At 47.4% G+C, this 19447-nt stretch overlaps 1 protein-coding gene across 1 annotated transcript in view; it reads left to right on the top strand.

Moving 5' to 3' along the window:
* Positions 1-2317: 2317 nt before the first annotated feature.
* The window catches only part of ADAMTS4 (ADAM metallopeptidase with thrombospondin type 1 motif 4), a 41148-nt gene continuing 24018 nt past the window's right edge, over positions 2318-19447 (top strand). The window contains exon 1 of the mRNA XM_069607179.1: positions 2318-4134. Coding sequence (XP_069463280.1) covers positions 3499-4134 — 636 coding nt within the window. The 5' untranslated portion in view covers positions 2318-3498. The remainder of the gene's footprint in view (positions 4135-19447) is intronic.

The raw sequence follows: 19447 nt of genomic DNA, 5'->3' as shown, positions 1-19447 counted from the left end.
GGAGCGCAAAATGGTCATTTCACGACTAGCCTTTCAGATGAAATGAGCCCCACAGGGAATCATGTGGCACCCAGACGTGCCATTGCTATTAGGTGACTAAGAACCTGCCAACAGTTCTATACCCTTCTTGACTAGAGGCATCCGGAACATGACTCTTTAGTCCAGCTGTTAACATGCCTGACTCTTGATCTCCATTCACATTTCTTTCTTGGAGCATCCTCCTCATTCCTCTCTGCCCAAACCTCTTTGCACAGAAGAAGAGCCCCTCACTTTAGAAAACATCTAAAAACTTGGCTAGTCACTACCTACGCAATGGGCGTCATTTCTAAAGGACACGTGACACTCTCTGACAAAGGGCCTCATTACACGGACGGCAGTAAGGGTTAACGGTCACCGTTAATGGTACCGGTGACCGTTAACCTTTACCGCCTTACTACGAGGTCTCTTTGCGGGTTGGAGAATTTAACGCCTGCTTTTTGCAGGCGTTAAAAACCAACCCGCAAAGGGGCCAGGGAGCTAATTACGGTACCGCAATTTGCGGTGCCGTAATTAGCACCTTCCCCATTCCCATTATGCCCTATGGGGCAAAAATGGGAATGGGGAAGGGCCATGGGGGAAGGGGGAATTACCGCCCCACCAACCTTGGAATAGGGCAGTAATTCCCCTTTCCACCAAGGTGGTGCCGGTATTTTACCGGCATGGACCAAGGTGCTAATAGCACCTTGGTCCAACGCCGTCCTTGTAATGAGGCCCAAAGTCTATATGGAGAAGGACTCAGTTGGGTCATAGTCCATGCAGGAAATAATATATAAGGAAATCCAACAAATGAACATGATCACTTACAGCTATCAGGCATCCATAGTAAATTCCTCCATCAGTGTCAACAGTGTCACTGCCGGACGGCGCCCAATGACTTTCCCCTCCTCTCCCTGACTACCATACTCTCCTCTTAAATCTCCTACCACCTTACACCACACACAAATCTCCCTCACACGGTCACCTCAGGCCACCTGTCAGTAACCACATTATCATTAGCTGAGCTATGAGGAAGGTCACCTCTTCTGCTCTATCATATACCCACGGAATGGACATTAAGATTAGAGAAGCAGGAGCTAAAAGCAGCTCCTGGGTATCCAGCATCAACCAGTCAGCAGGAGCTACCACTGGGGAACTGGGAGCTAGTACATAACGTTCTGCAAATCTAACTTCTGCATCAGGTGCAAAAATGTTGCTTATTTTATGTGACCACTTATGCTTCAAATGACATATGGATGTGACCTGATTCTTATTTACAGATTGTCCCAAATGCACAGAGTTAAATTCGCATAGGTGTGTTTGTTTGGCATTAGTTGGACTGGAGAGCCAAAAGTAGCTCCTGGCAGCCGGTGGTGCCATGTTAACCAGGCTCTTCTTGGCTACAAGCAGGAGCTTAGCAGCTCCCAGCTCCCCTCGGTGTGGAACCCAGCATACCCCCACATCAGCAGCTAAACGAGAGGGCTGTAATTGATCAGATCTTTGGCTCTCCCCTCGGGGTAAACATATTCCCAGGTGTCACCCCCAAACGATAATTCTGACATGTAACCATCAACACCACAGGTTTTCCATCTGCCTCTCCTGCTATCCCACTAACAACCACCTCCTACTTCTTCTCCCACAGGGCCACACGCCGCCAGGGCACTAAAACGGCAGAAGAGTGCTCTACAAGACCACTTTGAATGCCATGACATCCCTTCCCCTAGTCTTTTTTCCCATTTTTGCCCCTTCCTTCTCAGCCTTAATCCCCCTTAAACTCACAGGCTTTTCTGTAGTGACCATAACACGGAGCATGTATCAGTACACTACAAAGCAGCAATACAGAGTCATATCACTGGCTGATATTTTAAGTTCTTTTGTTTCCCTAAGTGATCTGACGTGGACCTAACGACGCATTACCACAATATACAAGGCACAAACAACAAAACCTACAGAAATAGTGGCTCTCAAGTCAGTGCCTTCTTCCCAGAAATGTAAGCGTGCCTGAAAAAATGGTAATTTTAGCGATCGGGTTGGTGGAATAATGTCACGTATTACTACTGTTTGAAGCAGTACTCGGACTCCTGCAAACCCTACATAAAAGCCGTGGGTGGTGGGTCGATGTAAAAGTTGAGGTTTTGTGCTAGCAGTACACAGACTTTAATGAGTGGACATTTCCTGTGCAGCTTACGTGTCCTCTTTGGCAGGCAGCCAAAAAAACAGCAGCTCAAGAAAGCACGTAATCAAATGTGTTTCAATTCATCAACTTACTGCAGTGAATCTGAAGTGAGAGAAAACATACAGAAGACTGGAGGGAACAAGAGAGGACATGAGGGTGAGAAACAAAGGAACATGGAAAAGAGAATAAAAAGAACAAAGAAAGATAATGGGGACAGAGAGAGGCCCGTGGTAAGAAGAGAAAAAGACAGCGAAAGAAAGGAAGCAGCATCGGATAAAACTGTAAAGCGAACAAGGGTGGGTGCGATGGTTCAGGAGATTTAAGAAACCAGAGAAAAGATTTCGAGACAATTATTCAGAAAGGAGAAAAAGAGAACGATTGGGGAGTGAGGGAGGATGAAGTGGGGGGTGGAGAGAGAGAGAGGAAGAGAAAGGGGGGAGAGGCATAGTACAAAGCAGAAAGAGAAAAAAGTAATCCAGACATTTGTTAAAATAGCTGTGTCAGAACTTGGCCTCTTGCCCCCACCCTTTTCTTCCCTCTGAGCCGGATAATGTATCCTTGGATGGAAGCCAATAAATTAACCGTAGCACCCCCTTAATTTCCTGCATGTATATAATTTATTATCTGGTCCAAGTAAAAAAAAAAGCCGCTCGCTCCCGAATTGCGTGTGCTCTACCTCATCAGCAAAAAGACGAGCAGCCAATGGCAGCGAGGCCGTGGCCGCTGTTAAAAGGAGCGGGGAGCCAGCAGAGCCGCTAGACCGGGAACTCAAGGGTGAGGGGGAATAAGAGGACAGCGCCAGCCGGGCAGCAGCACACACGGCAGCCCGCAACGCCGGCAAGCTTTCCAAGGATCCGGAGCGAGCCAGGCACCGGCAAGAAGACGCCGGGAACGTGCCCACTGCCAGCATTTCCTCGAAGGGCGCTCCCTGCCTTTTCCATAACGCCTTGGCATCGCTTCACTGGCTTAGGGCAGAGCGTGAAGGGTCTTAGCTTGCATCGCGATCACTTTTATTTGTCTATCAGCGACAACTATCACGACTTCAAAGGGGGCGACCATTCCCTCCTTTGGACTAGTTTTCACAAACCTATCACTCCGGTAAAGGCATTTATTTGTTCGAGCCAGAATACAAAAAAATCGGTTTTGGACAAGAGACATATATTTGCTTTCCAAACGAATTTTTTCTGGTGCACCTCTCCACGTCGACTTTCTCAAACTTATTTTTTGCCTTGCGTGCCTCGTTTGATCTGAGGCACTTGCCCTCGTCCATCTGCCTCCTGTAAGCAGGGGACCTCCATTCATTCAGAATGCTGGGCTTTCTGCTCGTGGCCACGGCATGCTCCCACCTCGCCCTGTCATTGGAAGAGAGAGGCCCAGCTGGTTTCAGGGAGGAAATCGTTTTTCCGGCGAGGGAGCGGTCGGACGTCCTCGCTGGCAGCCAGGAGAACGTGTACTGGCCCCAGGGCAGTCTAGGTAGCCCAATGGCGAGTCACCTGTCTTTCCGCTTCCAGGCCTTCGGGCTGGATCTTCTTCTGGATCTGGAGCGAGACCCCAGCTTCCTCTCTGAGGACTTGACCGTGCAGTACCTGGGCCGCAAAGGGCAACCTGCTGCTGTTGGCTTGGCTGACACTGGGAGCTACTATACTGGCTTGGTGAATGCTGACCCCGAGTCTGTGGCCGCTATCAACTACAATGGGGCGTCCCTGTTGGGGGTGTTGCAGTACCATGGAGAAGAGTACCACATCCAACCGCTGGAAGGAGGCAGCCAGAACAGTGTTGAGGGGGTTGGCGCCCACAGGGTGCGGCGGAAGGTGCCAGATAAGGATCACGGGCCCATGTGCAACGTCAACACTCCAGTTTCGGTGAGAGCTGCAGGATCAGGCAAAGAAACTGAAGCGGAGGACCACCCCGGTCATCTAACAGCTACACCCAAGAGATCAAAGGTAAGAACATTGAGTTATGGGTGTTATGTGGCAGTTATAAAGCACAATGTTTGGCATGCACACAGCCTCTTGGCACTGTTGGTTGATGGAAGAGTTTGACTGTTGTCTGCCTGTTTTAGTTTCCATAAGGGCCTGAGGGTCAGGCCCTGTGCGGGTGGAGGGGGAGGGTGAATTCTCCAACCTTCACCCACTCTGTGTATTGTCACAGGTATTATTCGTTCAGTTGTGGGCTCTTCTAGGGATTTGGATCCGTTGTCTTATCCCCTAAAGGGTTAGAGGGGTTCTCATTGGTCAGATTAGCAGATATAATATGTTGCATTTGCAAAATGTAATGTTCGCCATTTCATGGTCTCTTGGTGGGACCGCGGTCTCTATGGGTAAGAAGATATTCTGCAGTGGGCAGGTTCCGTTCTGGGAAGTTTCAATGGGGGTGGGAGGACAACAGTGCCACTTCCCAACATCCTAGAATGGTAAGTCAGAGTGGGCAGGCTCGAAGTACTTCTGTGACGCCTAGCTATGAGTGGAAGTGTGAGACTTATCCGGCATGGGCGTCCAGGCTAGATGTCCCACTACACGCACGTGACATGTGGCGCCAGTTTCCAGAGGATGGCTATGCCACTGCTGCCCACACCCACACAGTGTACTCAGCTGCTACACATTACTGTCACAATAATGCCCCTACTCAAGGATGGGGAATAGAATGGCAGTCTACTGGAATGGGACACCCTGAGCTGGCACATCTCTGCCAGTATAGGGGTGCAGGCCAACGGTCATGGATTAGAGAGGCTTGAGGGTTCCTTCCTTAGACTGCCACAGCCACAAGAAGGGTATTACAGTAGCCATATGGGACTGTGGCATCAGTTATTGGCCACTTAACTTATTCTTATCTCAATGACTTACAATATTTCTATAAACGCCCTTCATCGTTTTTTTACCTTTGCATCTATGCGTATTTCCATTGCTTGCAAGAGGCACCACGGGCAGGCTCTCATTGTTTCTCAGCTGGCGCTTTAGAAAACGCAAGAACATGGAAATCGAAGGATGTGGTTAACATGCCAGTGTGTTATCTATCAGAGGACTCAGGGCGGGTGCAATGGGTATAAGGCCCCCATCCTGGGCTTTCCTTGAGCAATTCGTGTTTTGAATTGCTGCCTTGCTTCACAGGAATTAACCAATGGCAATCGAGGACTGGTGTACGGCGTCTCTGTGGCAGCACCCCATCTAGTAACCCCGCGAAAAACTTTAAAGTGAACATAGTAGTTTTACATTAAAAAAAACGGATAGGAAGTGAAGAGAAACAATGCTCCATAATGTCCACATCGATGCAAGGTTTTCTAAAACTCCCCCAACATATTTTCCATGCAATGCATGTGCGTTCTACAAATAGATATGGGAGAAATGGAAAAAGTTGCTAGCCTGTGCCTGGACTACCGCTGGCTGCCACTGAGAAGCAGATGAGGTGATGCAATACTCCGGCAGGCGGCCGCTCGGGGAGGGAGCGTGAGTGGCGGCCGAGAAACGCTCAGCCTTGGAAGGGAGGAATGGACAACGGAAAGGGGGCGGGGGAGCTTCAAATTGAGCAAGGTAATGGAGCCCCCCGCATGCTTCGAGGAAGAGACCCTTCTCCCCTTCCTTTTTCCCTCCCCCTTGCGTTGCGGTGCTACAAAGTAACTGGAATCACAGGGAGCGGCTAATGAATCTACTGTGAATATGAGGTACGGTGACAAGAGCCCCCCATATCACTTAGTCAAGACGTTCATTTAACAATGCAGCCCGAACGTTGCATTCCTGGGGGGGGGGGGGGGGTTGCGCTGTGTAAAAGAAACCCTTATGATGGTTCACATAATCCAGCAGAGCCACACAAGGATATGGCAGAGCTTGAGGAGTGGGCATGCTAGTAGTCCCCATTGATATACAGCGTACCTTCATTTTATCATTATTATTCCATTTTCAACACCCCAAATGACCCCATTGGGCATCCTAAAATGCTGCCCGTCTGCAGCTTGCATCAGCTGGGGCGCTACATCCCTAATTGTAATGTGAGGCCGAGCTGCTAAATGATGTCACCGCCCAGAGGTAAAGCCGTCCTTCCATTGGACGCTGCTTCCATCCAGTATCTTCTGAAAGGCCAGCATTCGTTCCACTTAAACACCCCCAAGTCTGTCAATGGGAAGTTCCACTTTAAGCTGCTTTGCATGTTCATTATGGAACCGTCCAATGAGGACATGGTTAGCTGATCTCTGCACACACCACAAGCCCCATTTCCTATGGAAGGAGACAAAGAACTGTGGATGTCCGAGGGCAAGCCACGAGAGTACCACACATGGCCCACCCCAGCTCAGGTAGGTACTCACACTGAACATGTAGAGTGTAAGCGCAGCATGCAGACCAGTTCTTTTCGTTGCACTACTCTCTTTGATGTCGCTAATACAATCCAGGAGAACAATCAGCGATAATACAAAGAATAATCATGTAATGGGTGCATTGCTCACGCCAGTCGTGGGACAATTCAAGATCTCTTGTGGATACAGCGCAAAGGGTAGAAAAACGAAGGTTACCACATGGCACTGTGCCACTGTGACCCCATTCTGCCATTCCTGGCTTTTGTTTTAGAGTCTAATAAAATCTGAGGGACTTTTTCCATTCGCTTCTTCTGAACAAACGGGATCAAATGTCTCGATGTTAATGGCGTGAAAATGTAAGGCAAGGACGGTAAGCATGGCGACGCTGATGATACAGACCTATGATGTAATGCCACATAAATCCTTACAAAATAATGTTGCATATCTGTTAAGTCTTCATGCTACATGTCGCAAATGGACGACAATACACATATTTAATACACATATTTAATACCTAGCATCGATTCTTGGAGTGGGTTAAAAAAAAAAAAAAGAGTATGTCGGAAATCTTTACCGCCATGGTGGTGATACAACTGACGCCCTGGTTGGCACCGTGTGGGTACATAAATCTTCCTTTTATGCGAACTGCGTGGCAGAGGGCCCACACGAAAGAATCAAATACCCTCGATAATTGGAGCTAATGGCCGGGGAATTCAGTCAGCTCATAAACGCGGCCTTTGTTCGATTCATCCTCTTGGGCTCTCGGCAAAGCTTTAAATGGCAGCCAAGATGGCATAGCACCCTGCAAGTGGCTTTGCTGGCACCTCTTTCCAACCGGGAAGAGAGTGGGATTCCTGCCTACGCTGACGTACTTTCTGTTGGGTTCTGTTTGAAGTTGTACTCTTGTGGGAAGAGCCCTTTCATCTTTAATTCTAATGGTAAGTTAGCATCACAGCAACTACTGTAACATCTGCCAGAAAATAAAAGCACTGTTCAAGATCCAACACTCAACACCTTCAAACATAGGGGGAGCGATTCCCTGGTGGGGCAAGAGGACTATAGGTTCATGTTTCAGAGTCGAGTGATAATATTTCATAATGTTTACATGCAGGAGGAAGTAGGGCTAAGGGGAGGCGATTGGAAGAAAGAAGAGTAGAGCTGAAGGAGTAGAGGAAGGGCCTCATCATGAGTTTGGCAGTAATCAAGAGTTAAATCTGCAGAATTACCACCAAATTCGGTTACTGTTATGGCCACTCGGTCCTGTAGATTTACCTTGGGATCGCAAGTGGTGGTTAGGTGCCTATGTTGGAGTCCATAGACCTCCGGGGGGATTTCTAGAGGATTTACCATGGTTGCTATTCCGTGCAGTAAATCCACAGAGTTTTGGAGGTAAAGTGGAAGATGTACTTGTAGCAAAATACGTTTTGGGCAGTCACATGATTTAGCAGCATGACTTGACTTTAAAATAAGGGATGTAGCATCTCAGCTGATGAAGGCTGGAGACAGGACGGCATTTAAGGATGTCCGTTGGGGTCACTTAGGGGTTCAAACATTTATATCAATTAGATAAATGTACGAACAATGGATATCAATCGGGGTTACTAACATATGCATTGGTTACAGGGAATAACTGCCTTGGTGCATTACTCAGGGTCTGCCACAGCCTTGTATGGCTATGCAGGATTATATAAACCATTATAATTGGTTCTTAACTAAATGTAACCACACCAAGAATGCTGGAGGCAAAATACTTGACTGTACTACGGCGGTGCCGGTAATGCAGCAGTAAAGTGGGGGTAAACGAATTACTGCACCAATGTACTTGTAATGACGCACCTAGGGATGAATACAATGGGCGTTCACTATGGATTGCAATAGAGGGAAGGGAAATTTGATTGGAAAGAGGGTTTCACTGGGTTTTGATGAGTGTGGTGAGTAACATGCATGGGTGGGGCGATAGCAAAAGTGTGCTGAATGGAATGGAGTGGCTCCATTGGTTGAATGGAATGGGACTTGGATGGGATGTGGAGTTGCATTAAAAGGGATTGGTGTGAATGGGTCTCAAAAGAAATTTGAGAAAATGAAATGGGAGGTATATGGAATGCGGTTGAAATTAAGGGAGGTATGGAATGAATGGGAGCTGAATGGGTTGGACCTGGAATGGAGTTGAAATGAGACTGTCTCTTCGAAAGGGTTGTTGATGTAAAGGTTGGTTTGAAGGAGGCTTGCTAGAATGAAGGAAGTTGTTGAAATGGGGTGGCTGAACAGGCTGGTGTTCGTTGCAAGGAGTTAGGTGAAAGGCAGGTGGTTTGGTTGGATGCAGCAGAGGATTTGATGTATGGTCTTTGGATGAAACGGGAGGGGCGAATGTTATGTTATTATTAACAGCGCGCACCGCTGCCACTTGCATTGGCCTCCAGCACTCCGCAGGATCAGAAATGGAAGAGCAGAAGGTAGGATTTGAGGGTGAAGATGATAAATGCAAGACAGCTTAGCTGCAGTGTTGATTTATGGTGACCGGAAGAAAACAAACTGCATGCGAGATGCCCTTTCTAAGTGTTGTCCAGAGGCATTAGTTTCCAGAGGGTAGCCTCCTATTACAATGCTGCTAGGATGCAGTGGCCTAGCAAGGTGGTATATAAGCTGGTTGTAGAATTGTACTTTGTGTTGTTCTAAGTATGACGGGAGAGATCTTTGGCTTGGTGGTGTAGTTGCTTTGCAGTCAGTACTTTATAGCATAGATGATTCAAGGTGTTAAGAGTGGAAGTAACGAAAGGCCAAGTAGGTGGTTTGGGAAAAAATATATGTCGGGTGCATTGACGAAAGATTGCTGGAATTGTGCCTAGGTTAGCTTGATGTGCTAAAATGCCAAGTCTTCAAAGTTTCCCCGAAAATCAAGAGACCATCAATTGTGTGACTTCCGTTCGGGGGCAGGTATGGTGGGAGGGGAGATTCCCGAGTTTTGTCACAATGTCCGATTGAACTGATGCCCTGTATCTCTTCTTGGTCTTTTGTGTGGTTTCAGTGTGGCGCTCAGTGTTCTGCTTTGTTTGTAAGGAATGGTATTTTGCACGGATGAACTCACCTACATGGCTCTGAAGGGCTGAGCTCTATTGCAGATGCATAGTGCTTTGGACTGCATTCCTTTTTTTGACCAGTACTCAGTGGGGTGATCATAAGGTCGGCTTTATGTATTCCCTCATGTCGCGTCTAAGAAGAAGTCTTGCTGCTGTGTTTTGGATGCACTGAAGTTTCTTTGTGAGGTAGGCTGGCATGTAGAGGTTTATACTGGGTGCATAGGGGAATGTGGGGGTTTCAATTGAATTAGAATTAGGCGAATTAATGAGTTGAATAAAAGAAGATAAGAAGTACATGAAAAGATGTTTGGACAGGGGGTGTTCGGTAGAAAGGGGTGTGCTAGACTGAATGGAGCACTGTATCGAGAAAGGATTTCAACATAATAGGAATGGGACAACTAGATTGCAGGAAGCAATGGAGGGTATAGGCCAAGGGGGCGGGGGTGAAATGAAAGGAGAATGATGACAGCTACGACTGAAGTGAAGGGCAGAAGACGGCACGCAGGATGGGTAATAAGTGAGTAAAGAGGTGAATTAAGGACAAAGGGATAAAATGACATGCAAAGCAAAGGGCTATGCAGAGAGGGGCGAGCATTGATAGTAAACTTCAGAAAGTAGAATGGACAGAAAAACAGGAGAGAGAGGAAATGTTTATAGAAAAAAAGGTTTACAAGAGCCCAAGTGAGGTTGACCAAAAGGAAAGGAGGACGGGATGAGAAGATGGTAATGATAGGACACTTTAATATGTTATTGAGGGTATAAAATGTGGAGTTTGGAGTAGCAAAAACAACGATTTAAACATGCAATATTGGATTACCAAATGTTTTGTTATCAGGGGTGACATTTTTCCAGTCTTGGTTTTTCATTGAGCAAACACGTGCATTCTAGCATCTGCACATTAACCCATTGAGCTAAAGAACAACTGTTGAGCTAAAGACTGGCTGAGCGTAGAAGAACCACCCAGACCTAGACGCACAGCGTCGCCTGGAGATCACACTGATGTAGCGCTAATGAAACAGAGGAAGGGAGCAGAAGAGGCGAGTGGATGAGAGAAAGGCCCTGTGATAAGCGATAAGCTACCGGAACAAAACGTAACACGAAAAACGTGGGTGATCTGGTACACATTTTTGATGGCTTTGGCAGTTGGTTAATTTGAGCTTAAGGTTATGAGGGCGCCCCAAGTTCCTTTTTCAGAAACCGCTTGTGATCACTGTCTGGCATGCGCCAGTAAATAGGTAAAGACTTTTTTTAAAAGGAGCTTGTCCATCTGTGTAAGTAGAATACAGGTGAGACGAGAACCAAGACTACATAAAGGAGTCTAGTAAGGATGGGCAAGATGTTGGGAAGGGCAGGATAAATTATATATCTTTACATCGCAGAGGTGTGAGGCTCTCTATGAGCTAAAAGGTTTTGAACGGCTAGGCCAATCAGTGGAGAAAGCTCTGATGCTGGATTGGCGTAAAGCTGGAGGTTTCAGCCTTTCTCCCACATAAGGGAGCCTACAAGCAGCCTCAAAACTCAACTCAGATAGTTGCAGGGTACCTTCCCAGTCTGCTTGTGGTATAGGGCTGCACCCCCGTAGGGTAGTACTCAGAAGAGCTCAGGCAATGGGTAGGAATGCTAAAAGACAGGGTAGGTTGGTTGGTCGTCTAATACCACTTTCAGTGAATCATGGACGCCAGGCATATGTACATCAATGCTGTCATGGCGCACACTCATATGTCAGCTTCCCATTAAAGTGAAAAGTAAAACTACATGCCCGGAGTACAAAGTGTTCTGGTTTGGATGACGGTGTCGCATATGAAATGTGGCCACTCGTAAACTTTTTGCATTTTCTCTTTACACGACTGTCTGCCTTTCATTATTGCAACAACCAAAAACAACTGGAATGTGGCTCTCAGCGTTGAGTGGTGCAATATAAAAGTTTCAGAATTGCAGGAAGCGTGAGGGCATATTTGATGCAATTATCCTCTGCCCACTTCTCATTCCACCCACCACCTTCTCTCTACTGCCCACAAACACTGGTTTTCACTTGCTAGGGCGGTACAGTAGCTCTTGCCTTGCAGACGTTGCTCTGGCGGGAGAGATCCACAGGTTTCCGCCATAAGAACGTTGTGTAGCAACTGCTGAGTGCGCCCCCCACCACTGCAATCCGGGTCGGGTTCTCCGATGCCTCCTTCTTGTATGTAGCTGTAACTTATCCGCCGATGGAAAAAAATAGTCAAGGTCCGTCGTCGGATGTCTCCTTTCCCTAATGTGCTGTCGGGAATACGGGTAAGCCGCGCTGGGATCCGCGGAATCTTGTGGCTGGATGTGCAGGGCAAGCGTCTACGCAGGCAGCCACTCCAGCCGCGCGCCTTCTTCCCAGAGGGCACTGCGCGCGTGCGCGTGTCGAGAGAGAGTCGCCTGGGAGAATGCACAGAAGTGCTGGGTGGAACTAGAAGACAGCGCAGCTCTCTTTGTCCTTCTAGCAACTGTAAGAACCTGGTCAATGGCGAGCCCTTCAGAAGGTAAATAACGAATAACGAGGCGCGAAACCAGACATTCTGCGGGGAAAAGTGCGCAGCAGACTTCCCCACTTACTTATTTCCGGATTGGACGCAAGGCAGCAGCAGCAATGGCAAGGCCTTGTCCTCGCGCAGCGTCAGAACAGGGAGCTGCGCAGGTTCCCGCTCTACCCGCTCCAGCACTGCCTCACCCCTGAATCCGCGGCAGGCTGCTACCAGCAGCGATGATTGCATGGCCCGGCGGGAACAGTGACTCACGGCTTCCCTTCCTGCATCAATGCCCACTCCAGAGCCCTGTCCGCTTCCTCGTGTGACCTGTGGAAGAGGCCAACGGCGTACAACGGGAAAAGGATTGTGATGGTGCAGGTTTCTCTGCACAGTTCGGCCAACTTACTACATCCCCGATTTAGGGCCTGATTCACAGAGCGTTTTCTTATGGGATTGCGCCATTATAAAACACTTCTGTGAATCAGGCCCTCCGTCGTTTCCAGGCTATAGGTGATCATGGCTGTTGATGTCCACGTACAGCCTTTTGGGGTATGCTTGCCAGAGGCGTAGCCAGGAATTGCCTAATAGGTGGGGCTTGAAGCTAACGTAGTGCGGCCCACAGCAGGAACATTAACATCCTGTAAGTGTCCACACGGTGCTGCTGAGTGGGCATTTACAGATTTTGGGTGGGCCTTGGCCGCTCATGCCCTAACCTGTGTACGCTTCTGATGCTTACACTGGCTGCCACTGTTTTAATGTAGAGAAGAGGGTGTAAGTGGGGAACGTCCCATCCGACAGATGAATGCCTTGCAGGATTTGAAGCCGTGATACCTGTTTTCCCCTTTATTAGCCAAATTATGATACTGGGCAAAGCGCTTGGTTATCACATGGTTCAGCTTTCTTATCTACCAAATTGAGTAGAGCTTACTAACCAGCCATTTCCAAAAAAAGCTCACCCTACAACTAAACAAAGCTGGACAAATGCCCACCTGCAGCCATCAATTCCCCAGCACTAAGTCACAATTCAACCGCCACCGAATTACATATTGCACACACCATCTGCAGCAGAAGCTTGGCCCGGTTGCAAGTATTTGTCCCAACCTGCTTCCGCAACTAGTTCTCAGGCAGACCCAAAACAGAAGAATGCATATTTAAAAAGTTTGTGTTTTTTTATATGCATTTGCTAGAACTGACGCCCTTCTATTATAATGTGTCATGGCACCAGCCTTTCGTATTAAGCTTTTGGGACGAAGGCACTGTGAGTGGTTATGAGCAGAACAGTAGTCACTAGAAACAACGCCACCTCTGCACCGGGCCGTTGATGGCCAGTCCACCATAATCTGTGATTAATGTTAATTTTTCCATCCAGAAGTGTACATTTGTGGGCTTCTTTACAATCCCACAACATTTAACCAGTCTGCACCAAATTCAGCATAGTTACCTGTTAGGACCCTCCGGACAACACTGGCTACATAACATTTGGACACTCCACCCTGTTCCCCGGATTTCAGCAAAAGTCAACATTTGTTTGTGGATTTGTGGCTTAGCAAAGTGTTGTTCCTCATACAATTCCACATTGTTTCACCAATCTTCCCCAAATTTAGCATAGACCTGTTAGAACCCCCTGACATTTACTGCCTACATGACATTTGGACATCCCACCTCTTTCCTTGGATTTAAGCACCTTCACACACGAGGCAGTTGCTTGGAATCGGCGAAACATGAATGTGGTGAACCCTAGATTGCATGGTTTCTGCAACATTTGCCCTGCAATGCACCGCAGCAAACTGCACCACGCCAGGATGAGGCAACAGGTGGGGAGGGAGCACAGTTGGTCCCAGTATGCAGCAGCACACCAGCTCTCGCCTCCCCCCAACGTCTGCTCTGGGGTATGTCAGCCAGCGACACACGCCCATTCACAGTGCAATTTACTTCAGAGTACAAAGAACATCAAGCGATAAGCGGATCGGAACAGCAACCTACAGGATTACTGATTTTCAACAATTTATGAGAGTATTGTCATGTCTGTCCACAGAATCAGTTTGGAAAACAGATACTTTTTTCTAGTTACTTATACATGTACATATTAGAGGAGCCACAGTTAATAACAAAGAAACCTCTTTAAAAAGAGTAATTTCCCAGGCTTTCCATATCCATCCCTGCCTCATCAAAGGACAGCAATGGCAACAGGTGAAGCCTACTTAGCGAAAATGAGTTCTGCGCCTAGTGTGCAGAGAGCACAGTAGATGCATGTTTGTCCCTCCTTTTGCTCTGCAGGGTGAGCCCTGAAGAGACCTTAAGAGCACTGCGGCTTTGGACAGAGGAGGGAAAGGGTGCTGCTCTCCCCAGCAAAGGCTAGTCCTTTAAGTTGCGATAAGTGAAATAAGAAACTTTCATTTTCACCTCGCAACATAGTTGAGTACCAGTACTCACTTTTAGGCATTGAGAAGTGTAGGTAATCTATTGCTCACATTTAAGAAATGCAGCTACTGTGGGCCAGGTTAGACCAGTCCATTTAAAGCACTGTTGCGCAAAAAGCATTTACACTACTGTGACTTTTCGTTTGTGAGGCCCCTTTTAGGTTCAAACAGAATGTTTTTCCTTTAAATGAAAATCAGCCCCTTGCCAGGTAAAGGTCAGAGGAAGTTGCAAAGTGCCTTGATTTGGATCATGTGCCTGGCTGCTCACTAATGTTCACCATGCAATGCTGGCCTGGTGAGTTACCTGATTGGAATATTAGGTGGGACGAAGCAATAGACTCCCTAGAAGGGAGTGTGTGCTACTACTAATGATATAACATTTTGGAAAGAAGTTTGGGCCAGATCCCACCTCTTTTTAAATGCTGTAATCTGAACTGTTTTTATAGTCCAATGTAATGGTACTCAAGGTATCTACCTCAGCAGGGTAAAGCCTTGAGTGTTAAGCATGTGCTTAACTCACTGAGCTACCTTCCCTGCACGAGGAATAAGAACTAATGAAAAAAACACTCTCTGTCCTTCTGACATTTAGGAGGTAATTCATGGATTATTTGCACCAAACAAAAAACGGATTTGTGCACCATTCTGCCCGCAAATCCCTGTTTAACAAATGGGGATTTGCGGGCAGAATGGTGCACAAATCCTGTTTTTTTCGGCGCAAATTATCCATGAATTACCCCCTTAGTTGGAGCAAAAACGTATTTCAACCGGAGTTTACCCAACCGGAGACATCAGCACAGGTTAGCAAACTCGCCTGGACCTCTGCCATGTACAACCAGATGTATAACAAACGTCACAGATATTAAAAAGTATCAGAGAGAAGCGAAGCCCTGTGGCACTCTGCACTCAAACCCCACCCAATCTCCCATTGAGGAACTCTCCCAGGACCATAACGGATGTTCTGTCTTTAAGCATCAATTGATGGTTGAGTGGACGCTGGTGACCTCCAAAAACTACGAGAGGAGGATGCTGTAGTCCACTTTATCAAAGCCACTAAGAACTCTAAAATGACCAGTAGACACGCTGTACCTGGATCTGTAATGCCAAAGAATTCCCGTAACCGGCAGTAGGGTGCACTCAGTGCCACATCAGTGTCGAAAGCTTAATTGTGTTGCATGCAGATTATGGTGTTAATTCAAAAAAGCCAGTAGCGGTGGGGGGGGGGGGTGTGGTGGACCACTATGTGCTCCACAACTTCAAGTATGGAGGAGAGATTTGAATTGAAATCAGGCCGAAATAGGAGAGAACTCTGATCTTTTGACTGTAGACTTTTTAACTGGAGCCATACAAGCAGAAATTAGAAATGCAACATGAAAAGGAGTGGATCTGTGACCCCAGTGGGGAAGAGGCATGTTTTTGATAAGGTGTGAATAGACGGCAATTGGACAAGATATGCAAAAGAAAGAGGGTCTCCTGCTCCTGCATTGTGTTCTCTTTGGTCAATAGAGATTTGATTTTAGCTGTAACCCCTATGAGGGTTCGGGGAGGTGAAGGCTTAGAAGCGAGTATGCAGTGACCTCTCTGTTATCCAAAGTACAAACATTTAGGGGAGGAAGGAAATGCTTGACTTTATCCTAAACACCAATAATGTTATCACATATACTCATCTTCCTCTGTCTGAGACCTGAGAGAATATATTGGAGACGTTGACAATGACACCAAAGTGCCCTATGCGCAGTTCCTGATGTTTATGTGAACATAAGTGAACACACATTTTACACAGCAGACGATGCAAAGGGGCCCGACGTTAATAACAGAAAGCTGCATCTACTTAAGATATAGTGTATTTGTCTAGGCCATGAAGGTTATTCCCACGTTGTAAAGAAGAAGAAAGCAAATGCACAATGTAATGACTTCACAAAATATGCCTCTTTAAGCAGAGCAAGCCCTCTTTACAGGCCAACCTTCGCCCTTACAGGAACTAGAAAGCAGCACTTCAAAGGTTTTGCACGTTGTTTTACTGCCTACCAATTAGCAGGAGCGCAAGCACTGGGATCGTCTTAAAAAGCCCACCAGTTATAATGAAGAGCTATGGTTTAACTCCAAAAAGAAAAGTTCCTGAAATGTGGAAATGGTTTACAAAATTAGTGGGGCTATTACAATAGAAAAATAAAAAGTAGTCAAATTATGTTCTCATTAGTTCCTGCTCAATTCGACCTCTGCTTATATGAGATGTGTTCAAGGAATTTGGGGCCATCACTTTAAGAAGGGAGACATCTTTGATTTAAAAAAAGGATTAATTTGGCAGTTTATGCTTTAAAATGTTCCAAGCCGGAATCGACTACTGACAGAAGGGAGGGTGACCTTCAGGAGCCGACCTGTGATCTTTGATTAGATTGGATATACCAAAACAAAGAGCACCACCTTCTTGATGGGTGCACGATGCTACCTGCCAAGAGAGTCCAGCAAGGTTTGAATCCGGACTGGAGCCACAAGGTCTCAAGTAGATCCTCACACTCTGCACAGTGCTAGAGTAAAGCCTTTTCTCTTGGCAATGCCCAGGGTGGTTGGTCAGAATAGGGACAGGGCATAACCAAGTGATAATGGGACCACACTCCTTTGAAACAGCCAACGCGTATGACCGAGAATAACCTATCCAAATGGGATTAAACCCAACACAATCTTAACCAATAGGATGAATTTATGACTCCCAACGAGGAAATTCCTTTTTGAATGTACAAAGAAAATACTAGCCATGGTTTGAAAAAGCCCAGAGGGCTGAAACACGTCTTATCATTTAAGGGCCAATTTAGCAATAAACATGTTTCTTACCTTATTGGTCACAATGTCCTGGATTTTTTCTCTTTTTCGAACCACATCTGTGGAGAGTTTCACATATATGAGACTTGAGGTTTTAACATAAGAGGTCTCTAGGGCGTTTCTTCCAGTCAGAGTAGCCATGATCCAGTAATGAGCTAATATATGTCTATGGGGACATCAGAATGAAATCCCCAGTGACACCAGTAAAGTCAAGAAGATGGGTGCTAAAGGCTGATTTTCTCCAACGGGGAGTAGCCAATGATGAGGACCAAATTATCCTTGCAAATTCCCATAATCCCCATGAGATACTCTGGCCCCTTCCCAGCGTTTGAGTGACCTTTTATTCGCAACAGTGGTGTCTCTCGTCCATCTCAACATACCACCCGATGTAAGGGCCAATGGCAGGGTCGGGATGGGACAACACATACACATAATCCTTGGCAACACTAAGAGCCTGATGAAAGTTCCCATTGAAAACATGTTTGTAAATCAGGCCCTACATATGTGGCCCCTACTTGCATATGGCAGTGTGTTCACAAAAACTGTGAAGGGCCCGGGAGCCCATTATGTTGGTACATTTTATGGCAAATAGAGTTTAAAGTACATGGGGTCAGTAACATTGGCAAAACTGCTAGCTGAACAAGGCGCTAAAGAAACCAGACCCGATAAGTCTTCAAACCTGTCTCACAATAGCCTGTTGGATTTACAATCAGGGAATAGTGCTGTGCAAGCCCTCTTGGAGCAGCTGATCAATGCGAAACTGGCCCTCCTACGCCGCTCCCAGGCGTGGGAATGAAGTTGCTAGGCAACGTTTGTCACGAAAGGAGGACTTGAGTCCAGGGAGACTGACACGCCTCCAACAGTGTGTGCGTAACTGCACGCGCCGGCGCGGATCGCTTCACTTTACATTGGCGACGAGGATGGGATGTGCGGACCCATCCGGGTGCCTCGTTTGGTTTTGTTGTGCTGATTGATCCTGACTGAAGCCCCGACGCGCTTCCCACTTCAACTGCCCATTCCTGCACGGCGACAGCAGACAGCCCACTGGAAGCAGGACGGCAGCGGAAGGGAAGCGTCCAACAGAACTGCAGCAGGCAAGTCGGCGGTGGGCAATGGGGAGCTGCCTGGGAGCCGCGCGTGCAGGGAGGAAAGCGAGACGGTCACAACAAATAGCCTTATAGGCCTTTCTAAGCATGTCCAATTATTTGATAATGAAAAGCCCTGGTCTGAAACAGTGATACTTCTACGGCATGGGGTCATTGGGTCCACTGCAAGGCCACGTGATGGAGATATTCATTACTATTGAAAGCAGGTCTGGGGGTCCTGGCAGGGCCGGCCTTAGCGGCAGCAGGGCCTTCACGCGCATTGTGCCCTTCCATTTAAGTGCGCCCCTGGTCAACAGGGGAAGGGGTGGGGCGAACCGCCACATTGTTTTCCCTAACTCCCAGCTCCGGCGCCTGGCAGGGCCTGGGGGAGCGTGGCGCCCCAGGGTCTCCCGGCGCGCTCTGCCCCAAGGCCGGTCCTGGCTCCTGGGTAACATTGCAGATTTACAATGTTCAGTAGAGCAGGCATCATATGCAAGCGTCATAGTGGAGTATTGCGCCATGATAAATGATACTCACTACGCGTCGATGCGCCATATCTCCGTGGTAGAGACGAGAACGGAGAGGACATCGTTTCGAGAAAGAGAGCTGCCTACGGCTCGTAAAGTAAGCAGTCGGTGACGCAGGAGGTGCGTACTATCTTTCGAGTAAAAGTGTCCTGGGGCCCATTTAACAAGCCTGCAGATGATGGCCGGAACCCATGCCAGGAACCTGTCACTGTAAACGGAACTCGTCGGTATGGAAAAATCTAGTTTGTTTGGGTTTTCCGAAACGCATCTGGCGTCAGTTAGGTGAGCTGGGGGGATTATGCCGGTAACGTAAGCAGAGGAGCGCCCGAGACAGAACGACGACGTAAGAGTTCTTAAAATGCAGCCGCCGCACATGGAGATGTCGAAAGCGCCTCTTCGGTGCAATAAATCACCCTCGGAAGAGGGGCTATTGCAAAAGTATGTTCCATTTTGCACCATCTGTCTTCATTTTGTTTATGGGAATCGAACAGCTGAACTTCGTGTCAGCCAAGGGTACGGTATCATTGCTGCCATCATATCCTCGATGACG

Source organism: Ambystoma mexicanum, chromosome 1p, assembly GCF_040938575.1.
Source record: "Ambystoma mexicanum isolate Mex_15411 chromosome 1p, UKY_AmexF1_1, whole genome shotgun sequence".
Classification (NCBI taxonomy): domain Eukaryota; kingdom Metazoa; phylum Chordata; class Amphibia; order Caudata; family Ambystomatidae; genus Ambystoma; species Ambystoma mexicanum.
Note: the sequence above shows the minus strand (reverse complement) of the source record. Positions and strands in the feature narration are given on the sequence as shown.